The sequence below is a fragment of the Mesoplodon mirus genome (assembly GCF_964341445.2).
Source record: "Mesoplodon mirus genome assembly, chromosome: 2".
Taxonomy (NCBI): Eukaryota; Metazoa; Chordata; class Mammalia; order Artiodactyla; family Ziphiidae; genus Mesoplodon; species Mesoplodon mirus.
The window spans coordinates 69,009,049-69,027,534 of NC_138977.1; the positions used below are offsets into that span (position 1 = coordinate 69,009,049).

Consider the following 18,486-nt stretch of genomic DNA (forward strand, 5'->3'; position numbering starts at 1 on the left):
AGGAAAATGAAATCATTCCTTGCTTAGTCAGAGGAGTAAGAATGCATCTATCTGCCATTCGACAGTGCAGAACCAGCAGCTTGAACTGGGGATATGTCCTATTGCCATAGGCTTTCCCAGAGAGAGGACAGCCATGTGCCCCCTTTGGGGGCCAGTCCAGCCTAGCAAAAATATTGAGGGTGGCAGGATAAGCAGGGGCAGGCAGCTGAATATTTTCAGGAGATTCAAGCAGTCAGGCAGATCATTCATGTAGAAGTTTGAAAAACTTTCTAACTAAAAGTCATTCATCCACTTATATACCAAGCATGCTATTGACTCCAAACTACCACATTATGATTAACTTGCACCAGCCAGTTTTATAACTGAGGTCTGCAGGCTCCGACTACCTTAGGGAACATTCTGGTAACCAAAGAAATAAAAGCTTGTTAAAAGTGATAGTTGCTTGTGTGCCCACGAAGTATCAAACCCCTGAAATTGTTCTCTGCTTTTCTCTATATTTTTAGGGTGAGCCATCTTGTCTGGGATAGTTTGTTATGCCCAGTAATTATTTCCTTACAGGAAGTTGTTCCCATTTCAATCTCGGCTTCTTAATCTCTTTTAATCAAAACAAACAAACCAATAGACAAACAAAACAAAAACCCTGGAGACACTGATAAATGCAATAGGGAAAAATAAGGAAAACAATTAAAATTCACAGGGATTTTGACCTGGAAGCCTGGCCTTTCTCAGAGTCTGGAATAATGTTAAAGTGTGGCTCTACTCGTCAGAAAATACTTTTCCTCTCAGACTAGTGAGAATTCTAGGTGGATCCCCCTTTGGATTGGACATCCATTTAACATGACTCAACTGCCCTTTGTCTCTCTTTGATCCTTTTTTTTTTTTTTTTTTTTTTTTGTCTTTCCTATTTTGCTCTCTTTCCTAACTGACCTCTCCTTCTGGTCTCCAGTTTAGTTTTCTGGAAAAGACTCTTGTTGGCCCAGCTCATCAGCATCAGCTGAACTTTTGTGCCTAAACCAATCACAGGACCCTGCTATCTGCATCTGCTCAGGGCCCCCCACTGAACCTCAAGGCTCTTGCTTTAAAAGCTGAATCCCCAAGCTCTAGTCATTGAAGGCACATTGGCCTTTGTTAGCCAATGCTGAGGGAGGTGGCTTCCATTGGCTGATAGACTCCATGTTTACCCAGCACAGTAAAAGAACTAAAGTTATTCTTTGACAATTTAAGGGGCTGTTTTAGAATTTTTTAACAAATATTTTAAAATATTAATTTGAGATATTATTTAAATTTTTATTGTACCTCTTACGACAGAGTACTTTTTTTTCATTGAATTTCTTTTTATCTACTCCAGGGATTAGGAAAATGTTCCTGTAAAGGGCCAAATAGTTAATATTCAGGCTTTGTGTACTTTGCTGCAGCTACTCAACTCTGCCTTGCAGTACAAGAGCAGCCATGGACAATACATAAACAAATGATGGCTCGGAAAAAAACATTATTTACAAAAATGGACCATCCAGATGGATTTGACTGTGGATTGTCCTTTGCTGATCCCTGATCTTTGCCAGCACAAGTGCACTTATGCTGTGCTCACATCCCTTCACACCCTACACTCATTTTGCTTTTCTGTATTTCCTTGTTGCTGTATTGCAGAGCTCACTCATCCTGAGATGACTTATTTCCACAGTATTGCATGGGAGGTCCTCTGTTGTGAGGCCACTCAGGGTCTATTAAGTGGAGACAAAGCATGAATTGCCCTAAAAGAGAACGGATGCCTCAGAAACATCAACAAATGCATTTGGGGGAAATTTCTAGTATTGTTAAATGGAATGTTTTCTCCTAGAAATTATGAGAATGGTACTTCTGTAACACATAGCATGCATGTCTGCTTAGGCACAGGTATTTTGTTGAAAATCAAAATGATAATGCTCTCTCCTGCCAAACCTATAAGATGCTCCAATGATAATGTGGGGGTGGGAGAGTATCAGAACATATATGTCTACTCTTCACAACTGTCTTAACTCAGTTGTTCTCTCCTAAAATGAAGTTGTTTTTGTTTTTGTTTTTGAGCCACTCTATTCAAAACCTGGCTGTCATTTCTAAGTCCTGGGGGATACTACCACCATTTTATCTTTCAAAAAGCAAATTTTAAAACAACCCCCAGGGGACTTCCCTGGTGGTGTAGTGGTTAAGAAGCCACCTGCCAATGCAGGGGATGGGGTTCGAGCCCTGGTCCGGGAAGATCCCACATGCCATGGAGCATCTAAGCCTGTGCGCCACAACTACTGATCCTGTGCTCTAGAACCCGTGAGCCACAACTACTGAAGCCTGTGCACCTAGAGCCCGTGTTCCACAACAAGAAGCCACTGCAAGGAGAAGCCCATGCACCGCAATGAAGAGCAGCCCCCTCTCATCATACCTAGAGAAAGCCCATGTGCGGCAACGAAGACCCAACACAGCCAAAAATAAAATAAATTAATTATAAAACAAAACAAAACAAAACAAAACCCAACCCCCAGCTATGAGATTTCTCTTCCCAGATGGTAGAGACGTATGTTATGGGCTTGTTTACAGGATGAATTTTATTCCAACTGTGAGCTACTTATTCTTCCAACAATAGTTCTTTACAAGTTTGTCTTTCTTCCTTGGTTACTATAGCTTTCAATCTGTCATAAGTGATCAATGTGGTATTTGACTCCAACAGAATGAACCTTTTCTGTGTATAAGACAACAATATTTTGGCATATTTCAGCTCATGTGGACCTCCTGCCTGAGCTGTCTCAGCATGTAGAGGCAGCAGGGCATCCAGAATTTCTGCACATCTCTTCCTTGGGGGCATGAGCTTCCCTGTAGTTTTAGATTTTTCACAACTGCTGATTTCATCCAGGAATATCACTGTGTGAAATTTCTTCTGAAGGTGATAGCTTGTGTGAGTGGCAGGGGATATTGAGGGAAAGTGGAAAGAAGAGAGTGTCCTTATATTCCTCCAGCACTATTGTTAGAGCCTGCATGCCTGTTATTTTTCTTTCACAATTCCCCCTTTTGTAGCAATTTCCTTACAATATTTCAGATAATATTTGTTACATAGGAATAAGTTATGTCATGACACACCTACCATGATTAGCAATGTCAGTAAAGTTTAAGAAGGGATGTCTAGTGAACAGAAAATTATAAACAGAATCATCCCTTTACAAGTAAAATTCAGGAGTACTGAGAATTCCAGGGTAATCTCAGTCTAAACACACGTGAGTATGTGTTTGGATCTGAACAAACCCAGTGATAGGGTGAATGATCTGCCTTATCTGGATCCCTCCAAGGAACTCGATTGTGTTTGTTGTCTACAGATTCAAGCATACAGGGTCCTGGTTTCTCAGACATCCTTGCAGTCTATTTGCATGTGCCAATTCAGAGTCCAAGCTGAGCGCATTCACATTATGTTGCTTTTACGTATTTTCTGGAACAACACAGAGCAAAACAGGAACAAAACAGTCAGTAAAGCTCCCAGGAACTTGCAGATTAAAGTGAAGATAAATAACGCACCAAGGGACTGTAACACAATGTGATAACTGACATAATGGAGATTACCCCATTGGGTTCTCCAGAAACACATAAAATGGAAACCTCACCATGGGAGTTGTGGGAGCACGAGATAAGGGAAAACTTCCTCCCCGTGGAAATCTTCAAGCTAAATGATATGCTTCTACCTTGGTGGAGGAGATGAGAGAGTCAAGGAGGACATCCCAGGCAGAAGAACAAAATGTACAGTTACCTGGAAGTGAGGGGGAGGATGGCAAACTCACATGCCCTCTACCAACTGCTTTGTCCTCTCTTCTCCTGAAATGACAATCTCACCCAATTTTAATTCAGTCTAAAAATTTTAACGTCATGCCTGGTCTATTTTCCATTATATCCCACACCGGTTCCATCAGCAGGGATAGGAAACTTAGTGATTTTCATGTACATATTCATCCATCCCTTATTTCATAAACTTATTTTTGAGATGCTTACCATTTAGTGACTTAAGACTTTAATTAAATAAATGTTAATGAAGCAGATAATGAAGCAAGACATGCTTAAACTTTGGAGCCAGACACAATTGGGTTGGTTCCTTGATTCTACCTTTCACCTTCTAACTTTGGGAAGGTCCCTTGAGATCTCCAAACCTTCGAACATGGGCAGAAAGAAGCTAATTACGTGTTGCTCAGAGTGCCTGCCTCAGGGTCATTCAATATTAACAAGTAGCAGTTCCTGTCTCCTCACTTTCCATCCCAGCTTCCATTTCTCTCTTGAAACTTTTTTAAAATTAATTAATTAATTAATTTATTTTTGGCTGTGTTGGGTCTTTGTTGCTGGGCTTTATCTAGTTGTGGCGAGCGGGGGCTACTCTTGCAGTGCACGGGCTTCTCATTGTCGTGGCTTCTCTTGTTGTGGAGCACAGGCTATAGGTGTGCGGGCTTCAGTAGTTGTGGCACACAGGCTCAGTAATTGTGGCTCATGGGCTCTAGAGTGTAGGCTTAGTAGTTGTGGAGCACGGGCTTAGTTGCTCCATGGCATGTGGGATTTTCCCGGACCAGGGCTTGAACCCATGTCCCCTGCATTAGCAGGCAGATTCTTAACCACTGTGCCACCAGGGAAGTCCTGAAACTTCTTTTATTGCATTGTTAAATGGACATTGCCTCTTCTGTTTGATTTTGAGCTCCTTGTGAGCCTCGACTACATGTTTCGTGTTTGCTTTTTTAATAAAATGCTTTTTTGGTTTATGTTTCTATTTTTGCTTAGTTTTAGTTTGCAGGGGAGTCCCGTTCAGTCAGCCTTTGGGTATAGGAGGAAGAATGCATGGTTTCCCTTTTGGCTTCCTCAAGCGTGGAGAAAGGGGAGATGCAGGAAAAGCAAAGGATGCAGGACTATCTGACATGGGGCATGAGTTTGGGACCCAGGTCTGTTACTCTTAAGTTATTATATTAACCTTTTGAGCCTCAGTTTCCTCATCTCTAAAATGAAGTTAAAGATTCTCAGTTTTTATCCTGCCTACAGGATCATAGCTGAACATTTGTCTCAATCAGTTTACAGTCTTAACTCCCACTCTGTCCATGGGCAGGACCACAGGGATGTTCCCCAACCCCCTGCAGTAGCATTCCAGGTTCCATTTCCTCCTCTTCATTCCTTCACCTGTCCCCCACCCCCACCCCCATCGTTTTCATTCTGTGGCCAGTACTTTGTTTTCCCCTCTGTAGTGACTATTTGGAATTGATGATTTAGTAGGAGAGCCTGCTTGCTTTGTAATTCTGACTTCATCTCTGCACACCGTATTTCATAGTCCCCTTGCCTTCAATGGAGAATAGTCCTGGGGGCAGTCTTACCCCATTTCTACCCCCACCTTCATGTGCTTCCCCTACTATCCCTATGCAGAGGGACCGTCTTTTCTGGAAGGGAGTGCATATGTTATTCAATTCCACTTAATGAGGTAAGCAATGAAATATGTTTAAGAGAATATGAATAGGGCTGTAAGTATAGCTGTGATAGCCTCCTGAAAACTATTTCAGATACTTCTTTGTGCCATGACAATTACTTGAGTTGTTTTCTATCCTGTGTACAAGTTTAACTTGTAAATGTCTTTAGCAACAACAACAATGAAAACTGGGTAAACTCTATTTAATTGGATGAAGATGTCACCTGTTTGTTTTTTTGGGTTTTTTTTTTTTTTTTTGTAAATTTAAGCAGGACATGTCAACAATTGTCCTGCTGCTGTGATGTTCTGCTCAAAGTTATTGGGCTCTTCAACTGAATGGACTCTGGTTTGGACATTCGTATCTTTTAGAATATGCAGACCTGGTAGCTGGATTTGCCACTGCCCCGAACTAGAGGGAGGTGTGTGTGTGTGTGTGTGTGTGTGTGTGTGTGTGTGTGTGTGTGTGTGAGTGAGGGCTGCATTGCCACCCTCTGGCAATGCAGCCCTCTGTCTGTGAACAGAGTCAAATTCAGTAGGATCAGATGATGCAGAAAACACTGGCTGCTTCTGTCCAGCAAGCTCAAGGTAGAGGGTCTGACACTACCTGAGACCCCTGCTCTGCAACTGAGCAAATCATATGCTCTAAATGGGAAAAGTGCAACTCTCACAGTTCTCAGGGGAAAGAAGGTCACTGAGCCAGAAATATTGTGAGACTTGGTGAAAGGGTGATGCAGAAGGAAGAACAACAGACATTAAATGATTGTTTCTTGAAAGCTGAGCAGGGTGCGAACCTTCATGACGCTGTTATGCAGGGAGCAGTCAAAGTACTTCTACCCAGTGCTTGGGACTCACATGCTGTATAGACAGTGTGAATAAAGCTATGCCCATTTTTGTATCTTGCTCTTTGGGAGGAATCATCTACCATGTCGTGCACACACTAGGTTTCTTACATTGTTTCAGGTGATTGTCAGAAGTAGATAGAAGTGTGGTGTCCCTCCCTTGCACAATCACTCAGGCAACTGTTCCTAATGTCTTCTCCAGAGTTTTCATTGTCACTTACTCAGTCTCATACACAGGCAGAATATTCTGTTCCATCAGTCCATGTGTCTATTTTTATGTCAATACCATAATGTTTTGATTACTATAGCTTTGTGGTACAGTTTGAAACCAGAAAGTGTGATGCCTCCTGCTCCATTCTCCTTTCTAAGGACTGCTTTGGCTATGCAAGGTCTTTTGTGGTTACATATGAATTTTAGGATTGTTTTTCTATTTCTGTAAAAAAAATTGCCATTGGAATTTTTATAGGGATTGCACTGAATCTGTAGATTGCCTTGGGTAGTATGGACTACTCAACTTGAAAACATCACTCTGCTCATAGTTCATAAACGTTTACCACAATGTTTCATATTTATTTTTATATGCCCATCTTACCAGCTAGATACAGGACTTGTAGAATTCTACCTTATTTATCTTTATAGCCAAAGTATAATTCTAGAGAAGTGTCTGATATGGGATGCAGGAGAGACTCCAATAGACACAGACAGTAACTTCCACTAATAAATTTTAATCCTGTTCAGAGATGAAGCCCTTATGAGTTATTCCAATGGGTAGTGGCTACTCCATTAGATTGATCTAAGCAGCTATTTTTTTGCTTTAGAAAAGCAAACGTTCAGCCTTTTTTGAAGTATTTACAATTCCTTAGCATGTCACACAATCCTTTTAAAACATTCGTTTGAATAGCCTATGTTCCAAAACATAGTGTATTAATAGAAAATTTGAGAAATAATAAGGCCAACAGAGCATGAAACAACTGCCATTGAGAAGATAGTTTATTATTCACATTCCCAAGGAGGGGGACCACAGCCTGCTCTCAGGGACCCATGAAGGAATACCCAGCTGTGTTAGGAGGCCCAGGAGAAGGAGGAACTGTGGGCAAAAGCCTTTTTTGTGGCCTCCACAGGAAGCAGTGGGTGAGGCAGGGTTAGTAGGCTTAGAATTCGCTAGTTTGAATAATTTCAGCAGACTCTGGGGCATGGGGACTGTCCTTAGTTGTCTAGTATCTGAGCCTGGAGTGACTGGGACAGATGGACATTAGCCCAAAGTGTGAGAGCCTGATAAGGTGGTGGTTGGGAGTGTGCTCCCTGAATTGGTTGGTTTGTATTTGAAAAGTACACTCATAAGCTAGTGGCTTACTACCTCTAGGAATCGGCTAATCCTGGGAGGGGCCGTCCCTTCAGGGTCAGCAAGGCCCAGACGTCAAAGCAACAGAAATAGAAAATAAAAGACATGGTTATTACAGTCCATAACGCCAAAAGATATTTATTTTTCTCTAAGCAAGAATGGACATGTGGGCAAGACAGCAGACATTGCAGCTCTCTGGATACAACTGCTGTTACAAGACAAGAACGATTGCTATGATATGGCTAGGACAGAGTAAACTTGAATTCTCTATGTATTTTTCTTGAAGATTATATACGTAAACACCACAGAGACTTGAGAATTTTCCAGATACCTTAAAATCTATTTGATTCAGCTATAGCCGGATGCTTGAATCACTTTCCTTATGGGTCATGTGTGGTTTATCTTGCTTCTGGATATATCTTCCTGAGATTCTTTGCAAGTATCCTCTGTTGCTTCTGCCTCTGTCAAACCATTACTGTACTTACCTTTTGGAACTAACCCTGTCATCTTCTTGGATCCTGTAGCTTACAACATGCTGAAATAAACTTGTCACCAAGCTCCTGTTGGTATCACTGCTGGATGACAATTTGTTTCTTTTAACTTAACTGGGAAGGAAGGACATGGATAGCTACAGCGTAAGATTATTGTATATCCATAATTACCCTCTACTGCCCTTTGTTTAGGTAAAAGAGATGAAACTAAAAAGTCACGTTTTGTAATGACAGAAGGATCACTTGATGCAGGTCTTTCTGACATCAGCGCTTGTGAACTTTTTATTTTATTTTATTATTGAAGTATAGTTAATTTACAATGTTGTGTTAGTTTCAAGTATACAGCAAAGTGATTCAGTTTTATATAAATATATATTCTGTTTCAGATTCTTTTCCATTATAAGTTATTACAAGATATTGAGTATAGTTCCCTGTGCTATACAGTAGATCCTTGTTGTTTACCTATTTTATATATAGTAGTGTGTATATATTAATCCCAAACTCTTAATTTCTCTCCCCCCCAACTCCTGCTACCCCTTTGGTAACCATAAGTTTGTTTTCTATGTGTGTGAGTCTGTTTTTGTTTTCATAAATAAGTTCATTTTTGTCATATTTCAGATTCCACATATAAGTGATATAAGGTATTTGTCTTTCTCTGACTTACTTCACTTAGTGTGATAATCTCTAGGTCCATCCATATTGCTGCAAATGGCATTATTTTGTTCTTTTTTTTATGGCCAAGTATTATTCCATTGTATATATGTACCTCATCTTCTTTATCCATTCACCTGTTGATGGACATTTTACTAATATTTTTAATAGAGATTCCATGTTGAAGTGATACTGTTTTCAATATGCTGGGTAAATAAAATTTATAACTAAAGTTAATTTTTCCTTTTTTGTTTTTGTTTGTTTGTTTGTTTGTGTTTTGCTTCTTATACTGTGTCTTGGCTGCCTTAAGTAGATTTGAACAAATACAAATCTAGAGTCACAGTGCTGGAAATTCAGATCTCCGGCTCTGGGGTAGGGCCCAGTTACAGGTGTGTTTGAAAAACTTTGCAGTTATTTCAGAGCTATAGCCAGGGTAGAGAACCATTGCCTAGAGTGCAGAGGCCTCTGCTTTGCTGTCTGGTACCCAACCTGACTCAGGACAGCCCCTGATGGGATACTTAACAACATGGGCCTGAGAAGTGCAAATAGCTACAGGGCTATCACCCTAAGTAGCTGTGCAAATAGCTGACTTTGTAGATGATGCTTATAGATCATGCCAGGTCACCCCTAATATTTAGGGCAATAGGAGTTAAGATTCCTTTAACTTATATCTCACCTGGCTGAGGGAGGTGGAGATCCATTAAACCAGACTGGGAAGGGTTGGGTGTTACTTTGGGCCTGAGTGTTCTCTGAAGCAAGATTTAAATGGATTTAGTGGATTCGATTTCTCACTCTATCAAAACAAGTCAAACAGTAAAAGACCTATAAACCACTAGGTCAGATTCTCCCCATTGTCAAGAAAGTAGCATGTTATCATTCCAAGTCACATGTCTTGCTCTTAGAAAGTAACTTTGCCAATGAACAGTGAATCCTAAGTGATAAAAACTGGGATTAAGAGTATGGATTGAGGGACAATTATTACAGGTTCAGAAAAAATTGAGTTCTCACACCCTTTAACCCTGAAGCCAGAAGTCAAAGACTGGTTTTATGATAGCATTGTAAACTCACCAATAGATTTATTTTGATTGAATTTGCTTTTTACTTATAATTTATTTGTGGGAGAAATAGCACTTGGAAAGCCAGTGCATGTTGAGTATACCAATGGGAAGACCCAGTGCTTTCCATTTTTTTTCTAATGTGTTTTATAGCATTCACTTATCTATAGTCGGCCAGAGCTGTACTGTTTGGGAAAGGAGGGAGAGAGATAAGGGATTATTATGAGAAGGTTTATATTTGGTGGGGACTGTGTGGGAAGAAAAGGAAATTACAGGTTGAGAATAAATGTGTTTATGAATTTAAACTGTTATTTCCCCCTTAAATATCAAATTTTATGTATAATGTTCATCTCAAATCACTTTGTATGGAAATAAGATAAAATATAATTTTGAAAGTTAACATTTTATTATGAAGTAATTATTTTACTTTTTCACAGTATTTTAAATGATGCCCTGACACAGTGGATGGTGAAGAGCAACAGAATGAATCCCTGGGGTAAAAGGACCCCTTTCTTAGAAAATGTTGCCTCTTTTTGTTACCTCACCAGGCAGAGGGCCCAACCAGTAAAATATCATTAGACATCCAACCCAGAAGCTGTTGAGTCCAACGAAAGCCTACTGAATACCCTCCCTTGTACAGAGCAAGCACAAGCCAGGTGCAAGGGTCCAGTAATGAAGATGCTCTTGCCTTTGAGGGCTCTCAGACTGGGCTGTGGGAAAACAGATACGTGCATCTTTGACACAAGACAATGCAGTTATGGAAAGATGCAAAAGGAATGCAAATGGGCCCTTGAGAAGAGTTTTCAGATTGGATAGTACTTACATTGTATAGTATTTATTCTGATAGTATTTATGGATCATTGGCTATATTAGTTTGTTAGGACTGCCCATAACAAAGTACCACCAATTGGTAGTTAAACAACAGAAATGTATTGTGTCAGTATTGTGTCATAGTTCTGGAAGCTAGAAGTATAAGATCAAGGTGTTGTCAGGGTTCGTTCCTTCTGAGGGCTGTGAGGGAGAATCTGTTCCTGCCTCTCTCCTGGCTTCTGGTGGTTTCCTGGAAATCTTTAGCCTTCCTTGACTTGTGGATGCATCACCCCAAACTCTGCTTCCATCTTCACATGGCGTTCTCCCTGTACGTGTTTCTCTGTGTCCAAATTTCTGTTTTTGATGAGGACACAGTAATATTGGATTAGGGTCCATCCTAATGACCTCAACTTGATCATCTGCAAAATGCTATATCCAAAGAAGTTTATATTTACAGTTATTAGGGTTAGAACTTCAAAATCTTTGTGCAGTGGGGGACACAAATCAACCCATAATGGTGGGAGTTCTGCAAGTAGGGAAGAGGAAGGGGCTTCCAGGTAGAAATAACACCACGCTAAAGATATGGAGCATTTCAGTACCTCCTGATCATCTCAGCTCCTCTGCACTCACATGGTTGGGCTGGACCCCTGTCCCCTCTGCCAAGCAGCATTCTTGGAGATCCTTGCCGTGAGGCTAGGCTGTCGCTTGTTCAATCTTCCTGATATTCTCATCATGTACTCTCTCCCTGCCCCTCCCTGCCAGTGTGTGTTTAATCTCATTGATCTCAAGGTGAGGACCCATTTCATTTGCCTTCAGGACCTCTTTCGCCTTAATGAAGTACTTTTTTTTCTTTAATAGTGCAGTAATCAAGCCATTGAGCGCTTGTTCATTTTTGTCTTCAAGTTCAAGAAAAGACAACTTCAACTTCAAGAAAAGTGCAAATCCCAGTTTCTAACATTCTAAATATTCTCTTTCCTTTCATTCTCTTTCCTGATCACAGTTCATTTGCAGTTCCTTGTAAGCTCCTATTTTAATCTATCTCCAACATTTGTTGGTTTTTAAGAACAAAATTTTGGGTGGAGGCTCTCTTGTTCTAAGAATAATGAAAACTGAAATAAATCCACTTAAACTTAATCCAGTTAAAATTATGACAAAAATTCATAGGCTTACAATCAGGGAGAGACTGACCTACCCAGATTATGAGGTTGACTTGATGAATAGAAATAAATGCTAGAATTAGGCAGGGAGGAAAACTAGGATGAAGACTAATTTCATAAATGGTGGGATCATTAGTGAACTTGTTGTCTTATAATGACTTTTGCTTCTCTGTGTAGACTTTTTTATTTTATTTTTTTTTTTGTGGTATGCAGGCCTCTCACTGTCGTGGCCTCTCCCGTTGCAGAGCAAAGGCTCTGGACGCGCAGGCTCAGCGGCCATGGCTCAGGGGCCCAGCCGCTCCGCGGCGTGTGGGATCCTCCCGGATCGGGGCACGAACCCATGTCCCCTGCATCGGCAGGCGGACTCTCAACCACTGCGCCACCAGGGAAACCCTCTTTGTAGACTTTTATCTGCAGGGCTTCTGATAATGAATACTTGGATAAGAAGGAGCCCTGGTGATATTGCTAGATTGACTTTCCTAATGAACTATCAAAGTAATCATGCTTGCACTGACACCTACTGGTGGCATCACAAAGGGTCTTATTTGCATATGTTGACGATGAGGTGGTCTAGGCAGAAAAGTCTTGCTCCTGTATATGACTTACAGGCTTACAGGTGTGTGTGTGTGTGTGTGTGTGTGTGTGTGTGTCCATGTTTAAGCTTCACATTACTTGGATGTCAACACATTTCAGGAAATCATGCTTGAGTTTTATCTCTTACAGACTTAATTAAAGCTGATGGTACATAGGAATGATTCCCAAGAGGCAGTGGGATCCCAGGGCTCCATACTTGGAGGGGATGTGGAGCTGCCTTTTAGAACATTTCCCATTCCTTCACATATACAGGGATGTGGTCACCCACACTTCTACCCTTAACATAGAGCTAACCAGAGGGAAATGGTATATAAAAGCTGCAGCTATGATTTTCTGTGGGCATATTTTTTTTTAAATGTAGTAGAGTTTAACAAGTATTCACAGAGAGACTTTTAGCAGTCTAAAGAGAGTTACAGCTTCCAAAAGCATTTTCCTCAGGCAGCTTTGCATACTAAGACCTAAACTGTAAGCTGTCTGGTTTAGCAAACAGTGCTGTACCCACAGGTTTTCCAAGGATTCTGGGTCTCTGGGGATCAGGAGCAAACTGAGAGTCTGGGGAAGAATGTAAAAGACAGAGCCCCTCCTCAAGGAGGATCACATGAATTTCATCTGCTAAAACACCTGGATAGGAAATTCAAAACTACTAGTAGAAAAATTCAGTTAACAAGAGGCAAAGTGCAAGGAATGATCAGTAAATAAAATGACAGTAAAATAAATTCCCTCAATATTCCTCCAACAACTACTGACAGTCAGCAGGTCACTGACTGCCTGTGGGTAAGGTGAGTTTTGCATTAGAGAAGTAAAGTATTTTAAAGGCCAGTTGTTTTGTTTTGTTTTTTTGCTTCAACACTGGCTTCAGGAGAAAAAGGGAAAAGGAAGGAAACTGGCATTTTGTGTATCCATTACATGCCACTAGATGGACACTTTATTTGTGCTCTCCTATTGAATCTGTAAACAAATATGTGAAATATGTAGTATTTTCCCCATTATTGATAAAGACAATGGTTGAAAGAAGATAAGAACAGTTGTAGCTGGTGTTTAAACCAAGGGGTAACACTGGCCAACCACACTGCTCCCTGAGTGAGGTGGGTTCAGGGGAAGAGTGGGGTTAGCATAGGGCAGCACTGGTGTCTTTCAGAGTCTTGGGCCAGGCTGCCTGCCAAAAGGATTCTTTCCACTGGTCCAATGTCAGTTTCCGAAAATTCACCATAATGTTATTACCTTCTCTTTTTTCCACCTTTATAATATGAAACATGATCATATAAAAAGAGAGGAGGGCTTCCCTGGTGGTGCAGTGGTTGAGAGTGCGCCTGCCGATGTAGGGGACACAGGTTCGTGCCCCGGTCTGGGAAGGTCCCACATGCCGCAGAGCAGCTGGGTCTGTGAGCCATGGCCGCTGAGCCTGCACGTCTGGAGCCTGTGCTCTGCAACAGGAGAGGCCACAACAGTGAGAGGCCCGTGTACTGCAAAAACAAACAAACAAACAAAAACAAAACCAAAAAAAAAAAAAGAGAGGAGCGAGTCCTGTGCACCACAGAAGAGAAAATGGAACAGAGTTGGGAGACAGTGTAAACACATTTTACCAATTCCTGTCGAGCCAAAGATTGGTTTTGCCCTCAGAAATGACGTTATAATCTGGGTTTTTAAAAAATGGAATGCAAAAATATTGATGTTCCATAGAATAATAACAACAGTTACCATATATTAGATAGAACCAAATTAAACGGCCAATGTCCAGCCATTTATTGCCCCCATGGCAAATTTTATATTGGTTCAGACTAATACTTAATGATTACTCCAAGTTAGGCACTGCAATACTCTGTATATTCTAACTCACTCAATCCTCACAACTTCTGTACAGTGAAGTTCATGGTTGCCTCATTACAAGTAAGGCATTCTCTGCTTTCAGGAGTTAGGCTGGAATTCTAGATCCTAAATCCAGGCTAAGTGGTAGAAGACAGGGTAGGTTTGGAGAAAGTGCGTTTACCTTGCAGTACGTGGGATATGCATGACAGAAGACCCAGGGAGCCGCGGGGGCTGCCTTCATGGTTCCGTTAACTTGCTCATGCAGGTTCTCCAGCAACCTCTACGTCACTAAATTAAAGGACTTTGTTTTATTTGGCCTCTTAGAAGCATTTAGTAGCCTATTTTTCTAGAAAAAATCCCCTGCATCTTTTCTTCCATGGCACTATCAGGTTTTATTATTGTTGTTTTATTTTCCTTTTATTTATTTATTTTTTCTTGCCTGATTGGCTGCTCCTTTTTTTTTTTTTTTTTAATCCCCTCTGCAGGATCCTTGTCTTACACTTCCATGAAATTTTGGAGTCTCTCAAAGCTCTATCTTAGAATAGAGTGCCTAAGATTCTCTTATTACTCTATATTTTCTCTTGGGGCTGTCTTATCAACACACTTGGTTTCATTATATGCATAACCCCAAATATTTTTATCCGGAACCCTGTCTCCTCCTCTTAACCCAGATCTATACATGTAAATGTCTACTTTACACTGCCACTTGGCTATCTTATAGGCTTTTAAAACTCACCAACTCCAAAGCTGAATTTGATATCTTTCCTTTCAAGTCTGATCCCCTCCAATAAGCTCCATGTTAGTTAAGAGCATCCTTGTCTGGTCCTTTAAGTATTTTCAGCCTAACTGCTGGGCTTCCCTAGTGACTCAGTGGTTAAGAATCTGCCTGCCAATGCAGGGGGCACAGGTTCGAGCCCTGGTCAGGGAAGATCCCACATGACGCAGAGCAGCTAAACGCGTGCGCTACAACTACTGAGCCTGCGCTTTAGAGCCCGCGAGCCACAATTACTGAAGCCTGTGCTCCTAGAGTCCGTGCTCCGTAACAAGAGAAGCCACCACAATGAGAAACCCGTGCACCTTAACAAAGAGTAGTCCCCACTCACAGCAACTAAAGAAAGCCCGCACACAGCAATGAGGACCCAACACAGCCAAAAATAAATAAATTTATTTTAAAAAAACCTAACTGCTTTTCACTTCTGTTTACTGTCCACCATGGTTGTTACTACTGTCGTAGAAACATCCATCATGTCTACACTGATATAATAGCCTTCTAACAGGACTCAGCATTTACTTTATCCCTTCTAATCTTTTCTGTAAATTGCAGGAAAAATAAGTGTAAATATTATCACATCACACTCCTCTTCTTTCAAAATTTTCAGTACCTTCCTGCTATTGTAAAGACATGTTCACTATATACCATGTTCCTGTTGTTTCCGTGTTGCTCCGCTAAGCTGGGAGAGTATAGAAAATAACTTGTGCAAAGGCCCTGGGGTAGGGTAAATAACTTCCAGATTCCTGAATGTGCCATTTTATCTCCTACCACAGGGCCTTTGCACAAGCTGTCTTCTCTTCCTGGACCACTTTGCCCATCCCCATTCTTCTTGCCTAGTTGGATCCTATTTTATACTTAAAATCTCTGGTCTCTGTGATTAGGTCAATTTTCCATATTATATTATTTTGTAGGATTATATACCTCCTTGTTATAACATTTATTACAGTCAGCATTTCATATCATTGCCTTTATTTAGACAGAAAATTGAAATTTATAAAGGTAAAGTAGTATACTTTTGGTTACTCATATGAAAGGTGGCTAAAATTAAAGTCAGATCCAAAATTGCCAGACTCCCAACCCCTTGCTTCCTGCTCCTCAGTGTGCTGGTTCTTGTGTAGCACTCTGAATCAAAGGCATTGAGAGCACCATCATGGTAACTACACCTGGGTCTATAAATCCACTCGCAGTCTTTGGAGTTTTAATTTCACTCTTGATTTTGAACTCAGAAATGATTTTATGCATTTCCCCAGGCTATATCTGACTAGCTTTAAAAACTAACAAAGGGCTTTCCTGGTGGCGCAGTGGTTGAGAGTCTGCCTGCCGATGCAGGGGACACGGGTTCGTGCCCCGGTCAGGGAGGATCCCACACGCCGTGGAGCAGCTGGGCCTGTGAGCCATGGCCGCTGAGCCTGCGCATCCGGAGCCTGTGCTCCGCAACAGGAGAGGCCACAACAGTGAGAGGCCTGCATACCACAAAAAAACAAAAAAACAAAACAAAACAAAAAAAAACCACCCAGTAGATGTTATGCAGAGATCATTGTTTAGTGGATACAGTCTTATTTCTTTTGTTTTAATAGGTATTGTTATCCACCATTTTCGCAGTTCTTTTTATTGGCAGAAGCAGGGTGGGGTAGATTATTATATGTAAATCATGCTTATTCCATTAGAGTCATCAACTCACAGCAATTAAGTGAAATGGAATTCTTTATAAGTTGGTACATCTACTTGTTTCCAAATTCAGTTGGAAGATTTAATGAGCTTACAGATGTGGATGGAAAGGATGACATTCTTTAAGATGGCAAGATGCCCAAACAAGGTCTCAATGACAGGTTTTTTTATCTCTTTAATTTGAACCTTTCAAAATTTAAAATGTCAACCAAGGCTTGCTAGGGCCACACGATTGCCTCTTTTCATTTAATCAGAAATGTGGATAATGTGGTATTTCTCTTAAGTTTACTTTCTGTTTTTTGATACTCCAGTCTTAATAAAGACATTGAAAATGTAAATAACACCTAAGAGGGGAGAGAAGAGAGGATAGTTCTTCTAATACATTGTTTCCCAATACACTGCTGCAGGAAAAAACTTTAAAATGTACAGTCGTATCTGAAGAGAGGATATAGTGCATGATCTCAGGAAAGAAGGAAAGGAGAGAGAGAGGGAAGGAGGGATGGAGGGAGGGAGAATGAAAAGAAGGGAAGGGAAGGAAAAAGGGAGGGGGAGAGAGGGAGAATGAAAGAAAGAAAGGGAGGGAGGGAGAAAGGAAGGAAGGGAAAGAGAGAGAAAGAAAGGAAGGAAGAAAAGAAAGGGAAAGACTATAGTCTCTGTGCTGTATAAAGAGAGAAATGAAGACAAGAGGAGGATAATTAACAGAAAGAAAGTTCTGAGATCTATGGATAAAAAGGTCTTGATGAGATGGAAGAACTGTTTCAGTAGACATATTTCAGAAAACGAGCTAGAAGTGTAAATGTCAATGTCTGAAAAGTGAAATGCTTGTTTTTGAATTCTTGTCAGTTTTTGCAATGTAAGATGCTCTAAGATATGACCTTGGTAGTAGAGGTTGAGGTTACTGTGCCAGATCATTGGTATTGAGGAATGAGTAAATATTCACATGTATATTGAAGTTCTCTTTCATTAATGATGTCAATCATAGTAATGGGTGGATGAATGGGAAAATGATGGCCAGGGACAAAATCAGAAAATGCAGTGGCATCAGTATCACATAAATTGGAAGTCATCACTAGCATAGGAAAGTTCTGATAACAGATTATTTCGGGTCCCACCATAATTTTTAAAATGTATGTTCCCAGTATGTTCTCAAGTCATGAAATATATTTTGATAATAGGATTCATAATTGTGGTATCTGTGTATGAGTTCTGATTTAGCCATGCACATACAAAAAATAAAATAAAATAAAAGCAGCTGTCCTATAGACCATTGCAAAGAAACTGAATCATAACGTCCTTATGTTTTCCTATTCATGACAGGAACAAAACTTTGCTTTGAAAGGCTCCTACCAGTTCAAAAGTATGAGGACGGAGATTGTCTCTTCTGTGCCATGCTAACATCCACTCTACTTCTCTTTTTCAAATTCACAGAGAGTGAAGAAGTTTATCAGAGGCAGGTGCTGTCAATTTCATGTATCATCTTTGGAATTGTCATCGTGGGCATGTTCTGTGCAGCATTCTACTTCAAAAGCAAGTAAGACCATTTCTCTCAGTGTTAAAAGGTTACTTCTCAGAGGAAGTACTTTGTCTTTCTTTAAAGTGTTGAGCTCAGTACTCAGTCTGAGCTCCAGGCAGAGGGATTTTGTGCAAATTGTGTCCATCAGACTTCCATAAGTAAATCTCAATCTTTTGTAGCCTGTGGTGAATGTGTACAGTGTGTGCATGCATGTGTGTGTGTGGTCTATCTTTGATGCACATAGCGATCATTCCTCTCTGTGATCATGAACATTCTGTGTTCTTTGCACTTTTGATTGCCTGCCAGAATTAACGGCTCAACATTTGCCTGTCACTAAGGGGTTAA

At 40.7% G+C, this 18,486-nt stretch overlaps 1 protein-coding gene across 7 annotated transcripts in view; it reads left to right on the forward strand.

Annotated features, from left to right (window-relative positions):
* The window catches only part of NRG3 (neuregulin 3), a gene marked incomplete at both ends in the record, with an annotated part of 1,107,647 nt that overhangs the window by 1,034,409 nt on the left and 54,752 nt on the right, over positions 1 to 18,486 (forward strand). For all 7 annotated transcript variants that reach the window (XM_082611217.1, XM_082611214.1, XM_082611218.1 and 4 more), the window contains one exon: positions 18,057 to 18,159. In XM_082611217.1, the coding sequence (XP_082467343.1) occupies positions 18,057 to 18,159 (103 nt within the window). The remainder of the gene's footprint in view (positions 1 to 18,056; positions 18,160 to 18,486) is intronic.